At 44.0% G+C, this 12,670-nt stretch overlaps 1 protein-coding gene across 1 annotated transcript; it reads left to right on the top strand.

Moving 5' to 3' along the window:
- The first annotated feature begins 775 nt into the window (after window positions 1-775).
- LOC143127851 (uncharacterized) lies at window positions 776-11,861 on the top strand. The gene is given in 7 exon segments (XM_076289566.1): window positions 776-932; window positions 2,655-2,939; window positions 2,978-3,590; window positions 4,109-4,142; window positions 9,438-9,507; window positions 9,653-9,818; window positions 11,816-11,861. Coding segments are annotated over 7 exon segments (1,371 nt in total).
- Window positions 11,862-12,670: the final 809 nt, after the last annotated feature.

The following is a 12,670-nucleotide window of genomic DNA, read 5'->3' as shown; positions in this document are numbered from 1 at the left end:
AGGTTAATTTTGCTCATGAGAGAGATAGTTGCTCATGTTTGTGCGCAAAAAATTACTGCTGATCAGATTGCCTACTTGAATGTCCTGATTGAGGAATACATTCGGTCTAGGGTGGAGTTGTTTCCACAACATCCCCTTAAACCAAAGCACCATTATCTTTGTCACTATCCTGAGCTTATTCTTCGATTTGGACCTTTGATCGGTCTTTGGACATTGAGATTCGAAAGTAAGCACACTTTCTTCAAACAGTGTGCCAGAAAACTGCACAACTTTAAGAACCTGTTTGCGACTCTAGCAGAACGTCACCAGCTCCTTCAAACATACTTAGGTGCTGGTAGTCTTTACCCTCCTGAGATCCACACTGAAAAAGGAACTGAATTTCATGCAAGTGACTATAATGAGAGCATCAAGGTTGCAACTGCTTCACTTAACTTCACCCATGATTCTACTGTTGCCACTAATGCTGTCACTGTCCATGGGACAAAGTACAAAAGAGAAATTTATGTTGTTCTAGAACGAAGTGATGAGGGCCTTCAAATGGGTGAGATTAAATTGATTTTGATCCATTGTAGCAGTGTTGTGTACTTTGTTGTGGAAAAGCAGCTGGCTGTGGAGTTTGTGGATTTGAGTATTCACAGTCTAACAGATGAAGTCCATGAGTCAAGCTATTCATGTGTTAAACAAGAAGACCTCCTTGATTACTATCCATTAATGAGGTATGAGCTGAATGGCACAGTTATAATATTTCATCACTCTCTTCCAGACATATACTGAAATGTCAGCGCTGATGGAGGACATAAAAGAAGCTGTGTTGGCGGTATTACCCAGTCTACCAGAAGATAAAGTCCAGATGCTGTTGAACAACTTGGCAAGCATTGCCGTGGAGTCCAAATCCGATCTGCAGTTCATTAAAGAGGAGGATCTCCATCAGAGTTTCCGCTACAAAAAAATGGTGCCGGTCAAATATCCTATTATCCCTTCTTAATTAGTCAAATCGGCCGCGGTTCAATGATACCGTTTAATTGTGCCAGAAATTATCTGCGGACCAGTAATTGCCTCATCGAGGAGGCCATAACCCTGCAGATCATAGTCAGAGAACGCATAGGCCTACTGTAGCCTATGCTTTGGGTAAAGAACACTTTGCATGTCCAGTGTACAAGGAGAATGACAGTGTCTTGGAGCGGCCGCACCCCCCGCAACTCCACTTCCAATGCCACTGATTCCGACAGATACGCCCGACACTTCTGCTTTTTATCTGGTGGTGGAGTTGACCGGACATCTGAGGCTTCAGACGTTACCAATTTATCATCATCCATCGCGTCTGGGCTCTGAATAAACTTTTAAGGCTAGTCTGCCTGGGCCTGGCCATGTTTGAACCGCCTCACTCATTTGTTCGTTGTTTAACATGGACGTTTTAAGCGTGCGCTTCCTATTTGAAATGCAGTTGGCTATGCGTGTTGTTTAATAGCTTACTTTTCAAACGGTAGAGCCTGTTCATTTAAAAACATAGCCAGAGGATATAATATAGGCTTACATATTAAGACTTATTCTCAAATTCAGATTGCGTTAGGGGACTAGCCTGGCGGGCCATCCTATATCATTGACATGTATAGTCTGGCATCGAATCATTCACCTCGCTTAATCCAAGGGGCGGCCAGAGAATTGCCTTTCAAACTGCCTAGGCATGCAATAGGCCAGCGCTACGACCATATCCGTATCCGGTCGGCAAAACGGCAAATACATCCTTCTTCGAAAGGAATGACTTAAGTGCATTGTGTTGATCTACTTTCAAAGAAAAGCACAAGTCCAACTCCTCCAAAGTTGACGCCAACGCCGATTCAAACAACCGCTCTTCGTTTGCCATAGCCACCTTCCTTGTTGTTCACCGTCGCAGGATGTCGTTATCCTGTTAAGCCCGCCTTAAGACTCTCTAACGAAATAGAGCGCTGTGATTGGCCGTCATCCACGGTGTTAAGCCAATAGAAATTCCTATGGTTCGATACTAGACGTACAAGCTGAGCAAATTCATTTGCCGCCGCTAGGGTGCGTCTAGATTTCTAGGCTATTAGGGGACGGGATTATTAGCCAATTTCAATCGGACAATTTGACCGGAGAGATTTAAAGGAACCGTATGTAAAAAATGTATTTCAATTAATCATAAAATTGCCCTGATATGTCACTAGACATTAAGAAATCATGTTCATTTCAAATACTTATATCACTGACAACAGTAGTCTGGCCAAGATATTGTCATTTAAAAAGTGAAGTTGCAGCCCTCAACTGATGTTGATGTTGTCATGTTGTATTTTGGCCTAATGCGCCACCCTCCACCTATCTACTAATCACAAAGTCAGTAGTGTTTCGTCATCCGGTTGCCAACTCTGCCAGTCAGAGGGGAGGGGAAGGGGATACACCGCTCTACAGTAATTTGAAAGTGATTGTAGTACCCGTTTTGGAAACAATCTTACATACGGTTCCTTTAATTTTGTCGGACATTTCATTTTTTTTCCGGCCAATGTCCGGTAATTACCGGACAACGGAAACCCTGATCTCCATTTTAATTTCAATTTAGTTTTTTTGTGGATATTGAGTGGTGCTATTACAATAGAATGTTTACTTTTTCTTAGACCAAATGTAATACGGGACATTGACAGCTGTGGACCACTCTGACATAGTCCTCAGTACCACTACAGAGGATCCTCCATCTTCTGAATCTGAGAACACTACAGCGTCAAGCAGTAATACATCCAGAATGTCTGTGAATTTAAGTAGTGTTCCTTGGAACAGAATGCCGCCTGGTATCGCAACTGCAATATCACTGGAGAAACGTCCATCTGCTAAAGACCGCAGGGAGATGGTACGGATCCTTGTTGATGAAATGAGGCTGAATGAACCAAATCCATCAAAAGCTCAGTGCCAGACAAATAGCCAAGATGATTGTAAAGCAACATCCTAAGAGCTTTGCTGATGCTATGAGAGATGATTGTAAAGCAACATCCTAAGAGCTTTGCTGATGCTATGAGAGATGGCACTGTGATCGGCAGTGGCTATGGATCTTTTTTGACTCAACTAAAAACATGAGTAGAACATGTTAATCGTGGAAATGCTCTCTCCAAACGAAGGAAGCCGAAAAGGGTCTCAAATGCACCTGAAGACATAGCCAGAGGACCAGCTGACCAATATGGCTGCGTGAGATGGCAACCTAACGGTCCACCAGGGGAGACTGTAGAGGGTCTTGAAGAGCAAAAGAGTGAAATGAAAGACCTGTATCACACTGAGGGACCAGCTGGTGCAGAGAGAGGATATGTGATTCAGTTAATGAAAACAACCTACTACCTATAAAGGAAACGCATCAATGCCTGCCCACCTCCTTCTGTTTCTGAGCTGAAGAGTGAGTGGCCCTATCTTTTCATTCCAAGGGAGTTGTACAGCCATTTCAATTTGCTCACCGACATCAACATTCTGGGAAAAATGGAACAGGCTATGGAAGAAAAGGGGAAGCTGATCCTTAGGTTCTTCCAGCACAGACCAGCAGGTACCAGTGCAGATGAGGTTGAGCGCATCCTGGTCAAGTACAGCAAAGAAGAAAAGTGTGATCCATGCCCATGTGTGATTCTGCTGCTGATGGCCCACTTCAAAGAGCATACAATTATTACACTTTATGTTAGGCTTTAGGCTCTTGAAAATTATGTCGGATTGATCATGTTACCCTCAATAGTCAGAGGAGCTAAGTTGTAAGCAAAGATTTTTGGAGCTTAAAGACATTTCACCTTGCATCCAAAAGGCTTCTTTAGTTCTGGCCTGATAATGGGGAATCTTCCCTCCTCTCTCAAACAATCTTTTGACAAACAATCTTCCTTATCCAAAATGTGGACATCAGTGTTCCTTTAAAGACATTGACATGCAGATTTGTGAAGTGAAGGAGGCCATCTATATCTAATAGCAGTGAAGGAGGCCATCTATATCTAATAGCATGACCATTTAACTGCTCGTCACCATCAGAGCAGTTCTTGTTCTCTGGATGCTGTGACCATGACTACCACTCCAATTCCCACCTTGGTTGACTCATGTGACTCTCTTGTCACATGATGACGGGTGTGGTCTACAGCTCCACCTCCAGTGGTCCAGAGATACAGCTCCTGGTTCAACATCATCAGGCCAGAAATGAAGAAGCCTTTTGGATGAAAGGTGAAATGTCTTCAAGCTCCAAAAAGAAGTCCAGTTGCTTACAACTCAGCTCTTCTGGCTACCATGATCTGGATGAATAAGAATCTATACAGATATCATGGCCTACGGGCAACGAGACAGTGATAGAGGACGGAGGCGTGAAATAAACAATAACGAGGGTTTATTTTATAAACCACAACGAAAATGAACGATAACAACACTAGACTAATGTATAAGCAGGTAGTAGTCAGTTCTCAGTAGTGTGGTGCGGGCGTGTGTTGGGTGTAGGAAATGTAGCGTATGATTGTTGCGTGTTACATCAAAGGAAATATAAAGTAAATAGAGCAGCGGTAGCCGGCGCAGCAAGGCGCAAAGCGACAGAACAGCGGGATTTCCAATGAGGTTAGTTCTGACAACAATAGAAGTTATGAAACACACATACAGTTACTTACTACATTTCCTTTTTTTTTTTTTAACAAGATCATAGAAAAACACACCTGCACGCACGGGACACACAAAGCCTTGACCAACCACTTTACCTAAGGTTGACGGTGAGGTTGGCGTGTGCCAGTCGAACGAACAAGTTGCGAAGTTGTTCCAAATGTGAACTCCAGGTGGCGCTATGTACAACCACGTCATCCAAATAAACTGCACAACCGTCCAGATTTGCAACTACTTGGTTCATCAGTCTTTGGAAAGTACAGGCGGCGTTACGTAAGCCAAATGCCATGACTTTATACTCGTACAAGCCACTGGATGTAATAAAGGCGGAAACCTCACGCGCACGATCTGTCAACGGAATTTGCCAGTACCCTTTTAACAAGTCCAATTTAGTAACGAAATTAGCTGACCCCACTTGGTCCACACAGTCCTCCATTCTAGGGAGCGGGAAAGAGTCAGGTTTCGTTACACTATTCAACTTTCTGTAATCGGTACAAAACCGATGCGTTCCATTGGCCTGTCTCTCCCCAGAAACTCTATAGAAGCGTTGACGAATTGGGGTTGCTTCCCCGACATCGATATCGTGGCTAATTAGAGTAGTCTGAGTGGGAGTATCGGAAAATAGACACGGAAACTCTTTTATCAGCGCTCCTAACTCAGACGCCTGATCTGGAGTCAGATGGCCCAACAACAATGACAAGTTAGCCAATGATTCAGTGTTGTTGAGTTTTCCCAACAACGCTGCATCGTCGGGTTCACATGCGTCTACCTCCTCCAGCGCTGCCACCGCTGGCATGGAGGAGACAGCAGCGGCAGGGCAGATCTGAGCACGGGCACATACAGCGCCGTCCTCACCCGGTGCTGCCACTACCGTACTGGGAACGGAGCTTCTCTCAACTTTTACAGTCGGCAAATTTTCTTTTTCAAGACCATCCCGATCAAAGTAGGGTTTCAGCAGATTTATATGACACCGTTTCGCCCGTGTTTTCCTATCTGGTGTAGCCACTACATAATTGTCATTTTTCTCTTGGCGAATCACTGTATACGGCCCTGCAAATTTAGCCTGAAATGGAGAGTGTATGACAGGCAAAATTACCTGGTCGCCAGGCTTAAAAGAGTGAGACACGGTCTTCCTGTCGTACACTTGCTTCATTGTAATTTGTGCTTTTTGCAGTTTCAACATGGCCAATCTTCCAACGGCATATAAATGTCGCCTGAATCCATCAACGTAAGCGGTCATGCTCGGTGGAGGTTCACTGCTTTCACTATCAATCAACGATGCTATCGGACCACGCACATTATGGCCAAACACAAGTTCGTTTGGGCTAAACCCGGTACTTGCCTGGGTCACCTCCCTAACCGCCAGCAGCAGCCAGGGAAGGCCGTCTTCCCAATCGGTGCCTAATTGTACACAATACGCTCTCAGCATTGACTTGTACGTCTGATGAAAACGTTCCAAGACACCCTGACTCTGGGGGTGACGAGCAGATTACTTATTATGCTGGATCTTTAACACGCGTAATATTTGTGAGAATGTTCTGGACGTAAAACCAGGGAACGGCGGCAGCGCAGGACTGTAACCATCACCTGCTTTGATAACCTCGCGCGCAGCAGAGCGCGTCACAGCAGACACCGGACACACGCGGGGAGTATCACACACTTCGAATAGAGGTTCTAGGTTAGAATGATCAACACTAGGCAACACCTTGGCCAGACTGTTACCAAGAATCATGGCAGTGCCATATAACGGGAGCGCAGGACGTACGCCAACAAGCACTTCACCTTGGACCAAGTCAGAGTCTATATACACACTCTATGCAGTGGCACAGATAAAACATTAAGATTAATTCCACGCACTAAAACAGACTGACCAGAATCTGATGCAGACGAGAACGGCAAAGCTGACTGTAAGATAAATGATTCGACCGAACCAGTATCTCGAAGTATTTTAATCGGCACTTTTTCTCCCTCAGCGCTTAGTGACACAAAGCCATTTGAAATAAAGGGAGCAAAACTCTATTCAAGGTCGGACTTGCTCAGATTAATCCGCTGACTAGGGAGGGTTATGACCAAGCCAGAGCCTAGCGCATCCTTAGTCTGAGTAGTAGTACGGGATCTCGCCTTATAATTCTGTTCTTTTTCTTTCTTCTTTTTTAACTCCTCACAATGCCACTTCGTGTGCCCTACGCCTAGACAAAAGTGGCAAGTTATGTTAGGATCGGATTTATTTGGAGTGCGCTCAGTACGAAATTCTGACCTTGGTTTTGTGAACCAACACATAGTCATCCGCCAAAACGGCCGCTTCAGCCAGCTTGGCAACGTGATGTTCTGTGATATAGGTCGCAATTTCCTCGGGAAGACATTTTTTTAATTGCTCAATCAAAACAAGACTACGCAATTCCTCAAACGACTCGACTTCCGATGCAGAACACCAACGATTGAACTGGGTAGCCAATTTGTCTGCAAACACCACATATGTTTGCCCAAAACGTTTGCGCATCCCACGGAAGTTTTGGCGGTATGCTTCGGGCACCAATTCATAAGCTTTTAACACAGCTTTTTTCACACATGTATAGGTTCGACACTCACGCCGGTGATCCACTAGCATGCGATGCGAACACCGCGACGCAGTATCCCTATTCATTTCTATGAGAAGCGAATTCCGCACCCGCGTAGGATTCTGGGTATGCGGTGCGACGAGTGCTGTGGCTGCGGCGCGTCAAAAAGTTCAGCAATCCCCAACTTTATGCAAATGAATCCGTCCATCGCGAGGCGAGTATCCAATAGTAGAGCAAAACGCAGGGGAGGTCCATCATCACGTAGCCTAAACAAAACCTAATTTTCCGGTAGTTTGGTTACCGCCAACGTACAGAAACATGTCCGAGGAGAAAAAATAAGCATAGCAGTGTCTACATTTCCGTGTTTGTATGATGTGTGGCTAGAATCCTACAGGGACAACTTCATGATTGAAATGACCGCCCAACTTGCAAACTCATTTATAGATGTGACTTTCCCTCGGTAGCCTAATTTAAAAATAGTGGAGGGAAACATTTTGTTTGGTTGTTTACTAGGCTACATGCTCTTGCCCTGTTTCCACACATCTACAAAAGGGAACGCCCATCAAAGCGTCCTCATGGAGGGTAGCGTTGCGATTTGGCGAGTTCGCATCGCATGCTAGTGGATCACAGGCGTCAGGCACACCCAGTGCTGCATAAACTTGGGCCGCACGGCCACTCAAAGCGCACTGGAGCAATAAACAGCGCGTAGCATTGGGCCAATTATGTAGATCAGCCACCCGTTCAAATAGAGTAAAAAAGGTATCCACATTAGACTCTTCGAATTGTGGAAGAAGCCTAATGTTTCTCGCGACATCAATAGTGCTGGCATTAACTAGGGTAGGAGGTGCCAATTTCCCTTCCTCAATTAATGCCAATCGCTTGTGCTCAAGCACCAATTTCTCACGTTTGAGCTGTTGATTCGCCAGTGAGATCTCTCGTTCCAATTTACACCTTTCAATCTGTGCTTGATGCTCCAAAAGTTGCTGCTTGCCTTTATCTATCTGCAATTTTAAAAGCTCCTTCTGCTGATCAAACGATAAACCCTCTAGAGGTGATTCAGGAAAAGGCTCAGACTCTGCGGGCAAAAACTCCTGCTCCACTAGAGCATCACGAATAATGGTTTTAATTATGCTTTTATTTCTCTTAGCAGAACTAGACAACATCACGTTATAATGTCCAGCAACTAAAAGAAGCTGCTCCTTAGTAAATGCTTCGAAAGCCTCCACTCCAATTATCGACTTCCGACATGGCTACTATCAATTAGCTGTTCATATATATAAACCAAACAAAAACAAGCAACGTGTGATGTAACTCGCGTAACAAGACAACCCAAAGCCCCCCTAAACATTTACCCCCGACTAATCTAACCTATTTTCTGACTGCATCCGAGAGCCGGGGATTAGCAGAAATCTGTCCACCAATACCGCTGGAGTTCCAGCCATCCCGACTAAAGTCAATTCAGCTTTCTTTCCACGACGGTGACCACCAGCCCAGACGCAGTCGCTGGAACCTAAACCCATATGCCGGAGCGTTCTAATTGGGGAATAACGTTGCTATTAAATTATCTTGTTACCCAGGAACACCAACACCTCGCCAGCCCACGAAACAAAGCAAACTATGTATCTACAAACACATACGTTAAGTAAGCTACTGAACAGCTATCGGAGACCACTAATGATCACATTAGCCTTATTGCGTCCGATAATTATAGTTTACCATTTTTGCTCAACCCACCGTTTACTAACTAATCACGTACAAACTTATATGCACACCTCTCGCCCTCCCCAAACAGATGAATGATATCGGCTCAGTCACAACGTAAGCAACGTAAACACTCACCGGAGTTACTCACGTGATGCGTCCCATTCATTCATAAAAATGGAGTGGCGGAAAACAAACAAATCGACGAAAAACGCGGATTTTATGGCTAGTTTGACGAGCCCCCACACTATCATGGCCTAGGGCAACCAGACAGTGATAGAGGACGGAGGCGTGAAATGTTTTATCAATAACGAGGGTTTATTTTATAAACCACAACGAAAATGAACGATAACAACACTAGACTAATGTATAAGCAGGTAGCCCACTTCATCAGTCCTAATTGGGGAGACACATGCAGACCATTACAGACAAGGCCTGGCAGCCTTCACAGCAGACATGTTACCCTCAATAGGTCAGCTGAGGGGGATGATAATGTGTTCAGTTCAAAATGGTGACATTTTCAATTTTTTGTTGTCGTTTCTTTTTTTTTGTTGTTTTTTTGTCTTACAGGTGTTCTCAACAGCAGTTGATGTTGAGAGAACAATACTGCTTCCTGCGTCTCCAAGACTCATCGTCTTAGGTAGTGTATTTTTTTGTCTAGAGACTATATGAGACTATATACAGTAGAGACTATATGAATGACACATGTGGAAGGCAACAGAAAGAACATGAACAGAAGAACAATAATAAATCATTATACTCATGTGTATTTAATTATGTTTTAGGTGATGTCCTCACAGCAACAAATTGGATGCTGAGCACTGAGGGCCATGTGGTTGTGGGTCCACACCAGAACATTGTGGCTGGATTGGCAGCGTTATTCGCATGCTACTATGCGTTCAATTTGGTGTATCAAGAGGAGGCGTCGAACACACTGGAATTCATTCAAAGGTGTGTGCTGGAAGGGGATTGTAGTGGATTATTACTTTGTTACATTTTCGATCATGAAAAACAAATGGTGTTATTTTTATTTTTGCAAAGCTACTTTCTGCTTCAGCTTGCATGCGTGGCACTCTGCAATTAAAGCAAATTTTAAAGAAGTTTTAAAGAACCCCCCACCACACACACACACACAGCTCTACCCTTCACTGCATGTCCTACTCTACCCTACTCCAGTGCCGGTTCAGACCTCCATGGGGCCCTAAGCAAAATCCTGCTAAGGGGCCCTCCTACCTGAACTCTGAGCGCGAAAATGTCAGTCGCCCGCATTCAAACAAACGGGATATGCGATTATATTTCACAACTTTGCGAGGTACTGTGTCTGGGAAAGGCTGGCAAGCAAGCCGCAGACAGAACAGGGGATTCACTTCCCTGTTAGGTAGGCCTATGCTAGACCAGCAACAGGCACTGGAGTGACTCCTTTTTCTCCTCCATAGTAGCACACTAGTTGGGAAACTAGCACACTAACCAAAAAGTTATCTGTGTGAAAATCCTGCTAAGGGGGCCTCCTACCTGAACTCTGAGCGCGAAAATGTAACCATTTTTTACAGTATCGTCTGACACCTCAGTGCTCCCAATACAATCATCCCACCCCATTTTGGATGTCTATGGAAGTTACCAAATATAGTGTTTTTCTATAAAGGACTAGGAAAAGAAACATAATTGTGTGTGAATCACCTTCACACAGCAATAAAGGCCCAGTTTCAGTGTCTGGGCTGTTTGCTTTTGATGCTTGCTGTAAATATCCCCTTGCAAAAAATAACTGCAGTTTTTTCAAGTACAGTTCAGTTATACCATAGTAGGCTACGGTGCAGTATAGTATTTTCATGTCCAAAATACTGCATTTCTGTAGTAATATGCAGTACAATGCAGTTTTTTGTGTCTAAAATACTGCATTCCCTGCACAAGAACTGCAAATATTTACTCCAAAGCTGCTGTTTTCATACTCAGACATCTGCAGTTTGACACTTGAAGTAATGCAGTTTTTTTTTTGTAAGGGGTCTGGTTGTGCCTACTGGCGGACTTCACCTGTGTGTCTGTAGTAGGCTACTTGCCAAAGACATAGGCTATGAACTGGCTCCCCTGATTCTCTTATTATTTCAATATTTTTTTCAAACGTAGACTAGGCTATTTTAAACAATCATTTTAATACTTCATATAGGCCTGATTTATGATGTGCATCTATTGTCCATGCAGCACAGCGAATCAAAGTTACATTAGGCTAGGCCTACTTTCCATTTTGCATACGTTCAGTTGTAGGCTAAAAGCTTGACTGAAACATTGTAAAACAATTAGTTCTTTTAAAAATGTATGGGAAGAGTGAAATTATTAGTTTCTACGGGTCCTCGCATGTTTTTAAAGATGCGGTCTTTTTTTTTTTTAATGTCAGTCGCCCGCATTCAAACAAACGTAATATGCGATTATATTTCACAACTTTGCGAGGTGCTATGTCTGGGAAAGGCTGGCAAGCAAGCCGCAGACAGATCAGGGGATTCACTTCCCTGTTAGGTAGGCCTATGCTAGACCAGCAACAGGCACTGGAGAGACGCATGTTGACATCAAACCATGGAACGAAGCAAGTTTACCCGACTGCTGTTCCCGCTGTCATTCTCGTGCCGTTTCTTCCGTTTTTCATGCCCTGAATGGTAATTTGGTTTCATGTTCATCTTCTTAATGTATGAGGCACTGTCGCTATAACTGTAAAGGGCCTACTAACTTGTCTGTCACTAGCTTGACTCAATAGGAGACGGGGGAGGGGGTCTTCATTAACTTGCGGGGCCCTACGCAACTTGCGTAGTGTGCGTATAGGAAGAACCGGCCCTGCCCTACTCTCTGCATGTGATCCTTGTATATTTCAAAAAATGATGAAAAACCGCAACTTGATGGGTTTTGTCTTTTGTAAACAATGTATTTCATTAAGTGTCTTTTTCCTGATTTTGTGACTTCAGATGCTTCCTAGGGATCAACCCAGGGGGTCAGGATTTGAAGGGTTAGCTTCAGCCACTTAGCATGGCATTTGGCCGCCGACATTTTTGAAAACATGGCGTTACATGGTTGCAACTTCCGGCACCAGTTTTTACATGCTGATTGGTAGATGACAGCTCATGCACGAGTTTAGTGTTGGGCACGAGCGTCCTCGCGCATCCATGTTGGTTCGCATTTCTGGAAGACGACAAATAAAACAACTAACTACTTGGATTAAGCTACTGATACTTGACTTAATGCCTACATGGTTTAGGCTGTATTACCGGACTTTGTGGTAAATAAAAGAAAAATGTTAATGTTGTCATATTAGGCTATTATTTGCCGTAGATGCGGGGTGCCAAGTAATTACCTTAAAGTAACTGACTACCATACACTTTGGCAGATGCATAGCAATGACCTATATCCAATTATTAGCCTACTCATTGCGTTGTGTATGAAGACTATTTTAAAACGCACAGGCTGTAGTTCTGTAGAACGCAACGTCTGGATCATATAACCTGTCTCCCCAAGTGATTTAAAACTAAACAAATGTCAATGACTTATTTCGTTTGCTTTCTTTCAACATTGACATGATTAGGCTATGCATTTGATTTAAATGTTCAGGCTGCCAGTCGAGGCAAAAGCCAAATGTCCAACAACAGTTGCAGACTCTATGCCTGCTCGAACCACAATACCCGAGGGATGTGCGCTTCTATCGGAAGTTTAACTTGCGTTGGCTTCATTTCGTCTGCCTGCAAATGTAGCCTAGGCTTAACAAGCTGCAAATTCACACTGGGTGCAGCAAAAATCCCAGCTATCCACACGTTTCTTACATACCA

This window comes from Alosa pseudoharengus, unplaced genomic scaffold (genome assembly GCF_046254945.1).
Source record: "Alosa pseudoharengus isolate Yale_2024_CS ecotype anadromous, Long Island Sound unplaced genomic scaffold, YU_APseudo_1.1 YU_APseudo_1.1_scf_17, whole genome shotgun sequence".
Classification (NCBI taxonomy): domain Eukaryota; kingdom Metazoa; phylum Chordata; class Actinopteri; order Clupeiformes; family Clupeidae; genus Alosa; species Alosa pseudoharengus.
Note: the sequence above shows the minus strand (reverse complement) of the source record. Positions and strands in the feature narration are given on the sequence as shown.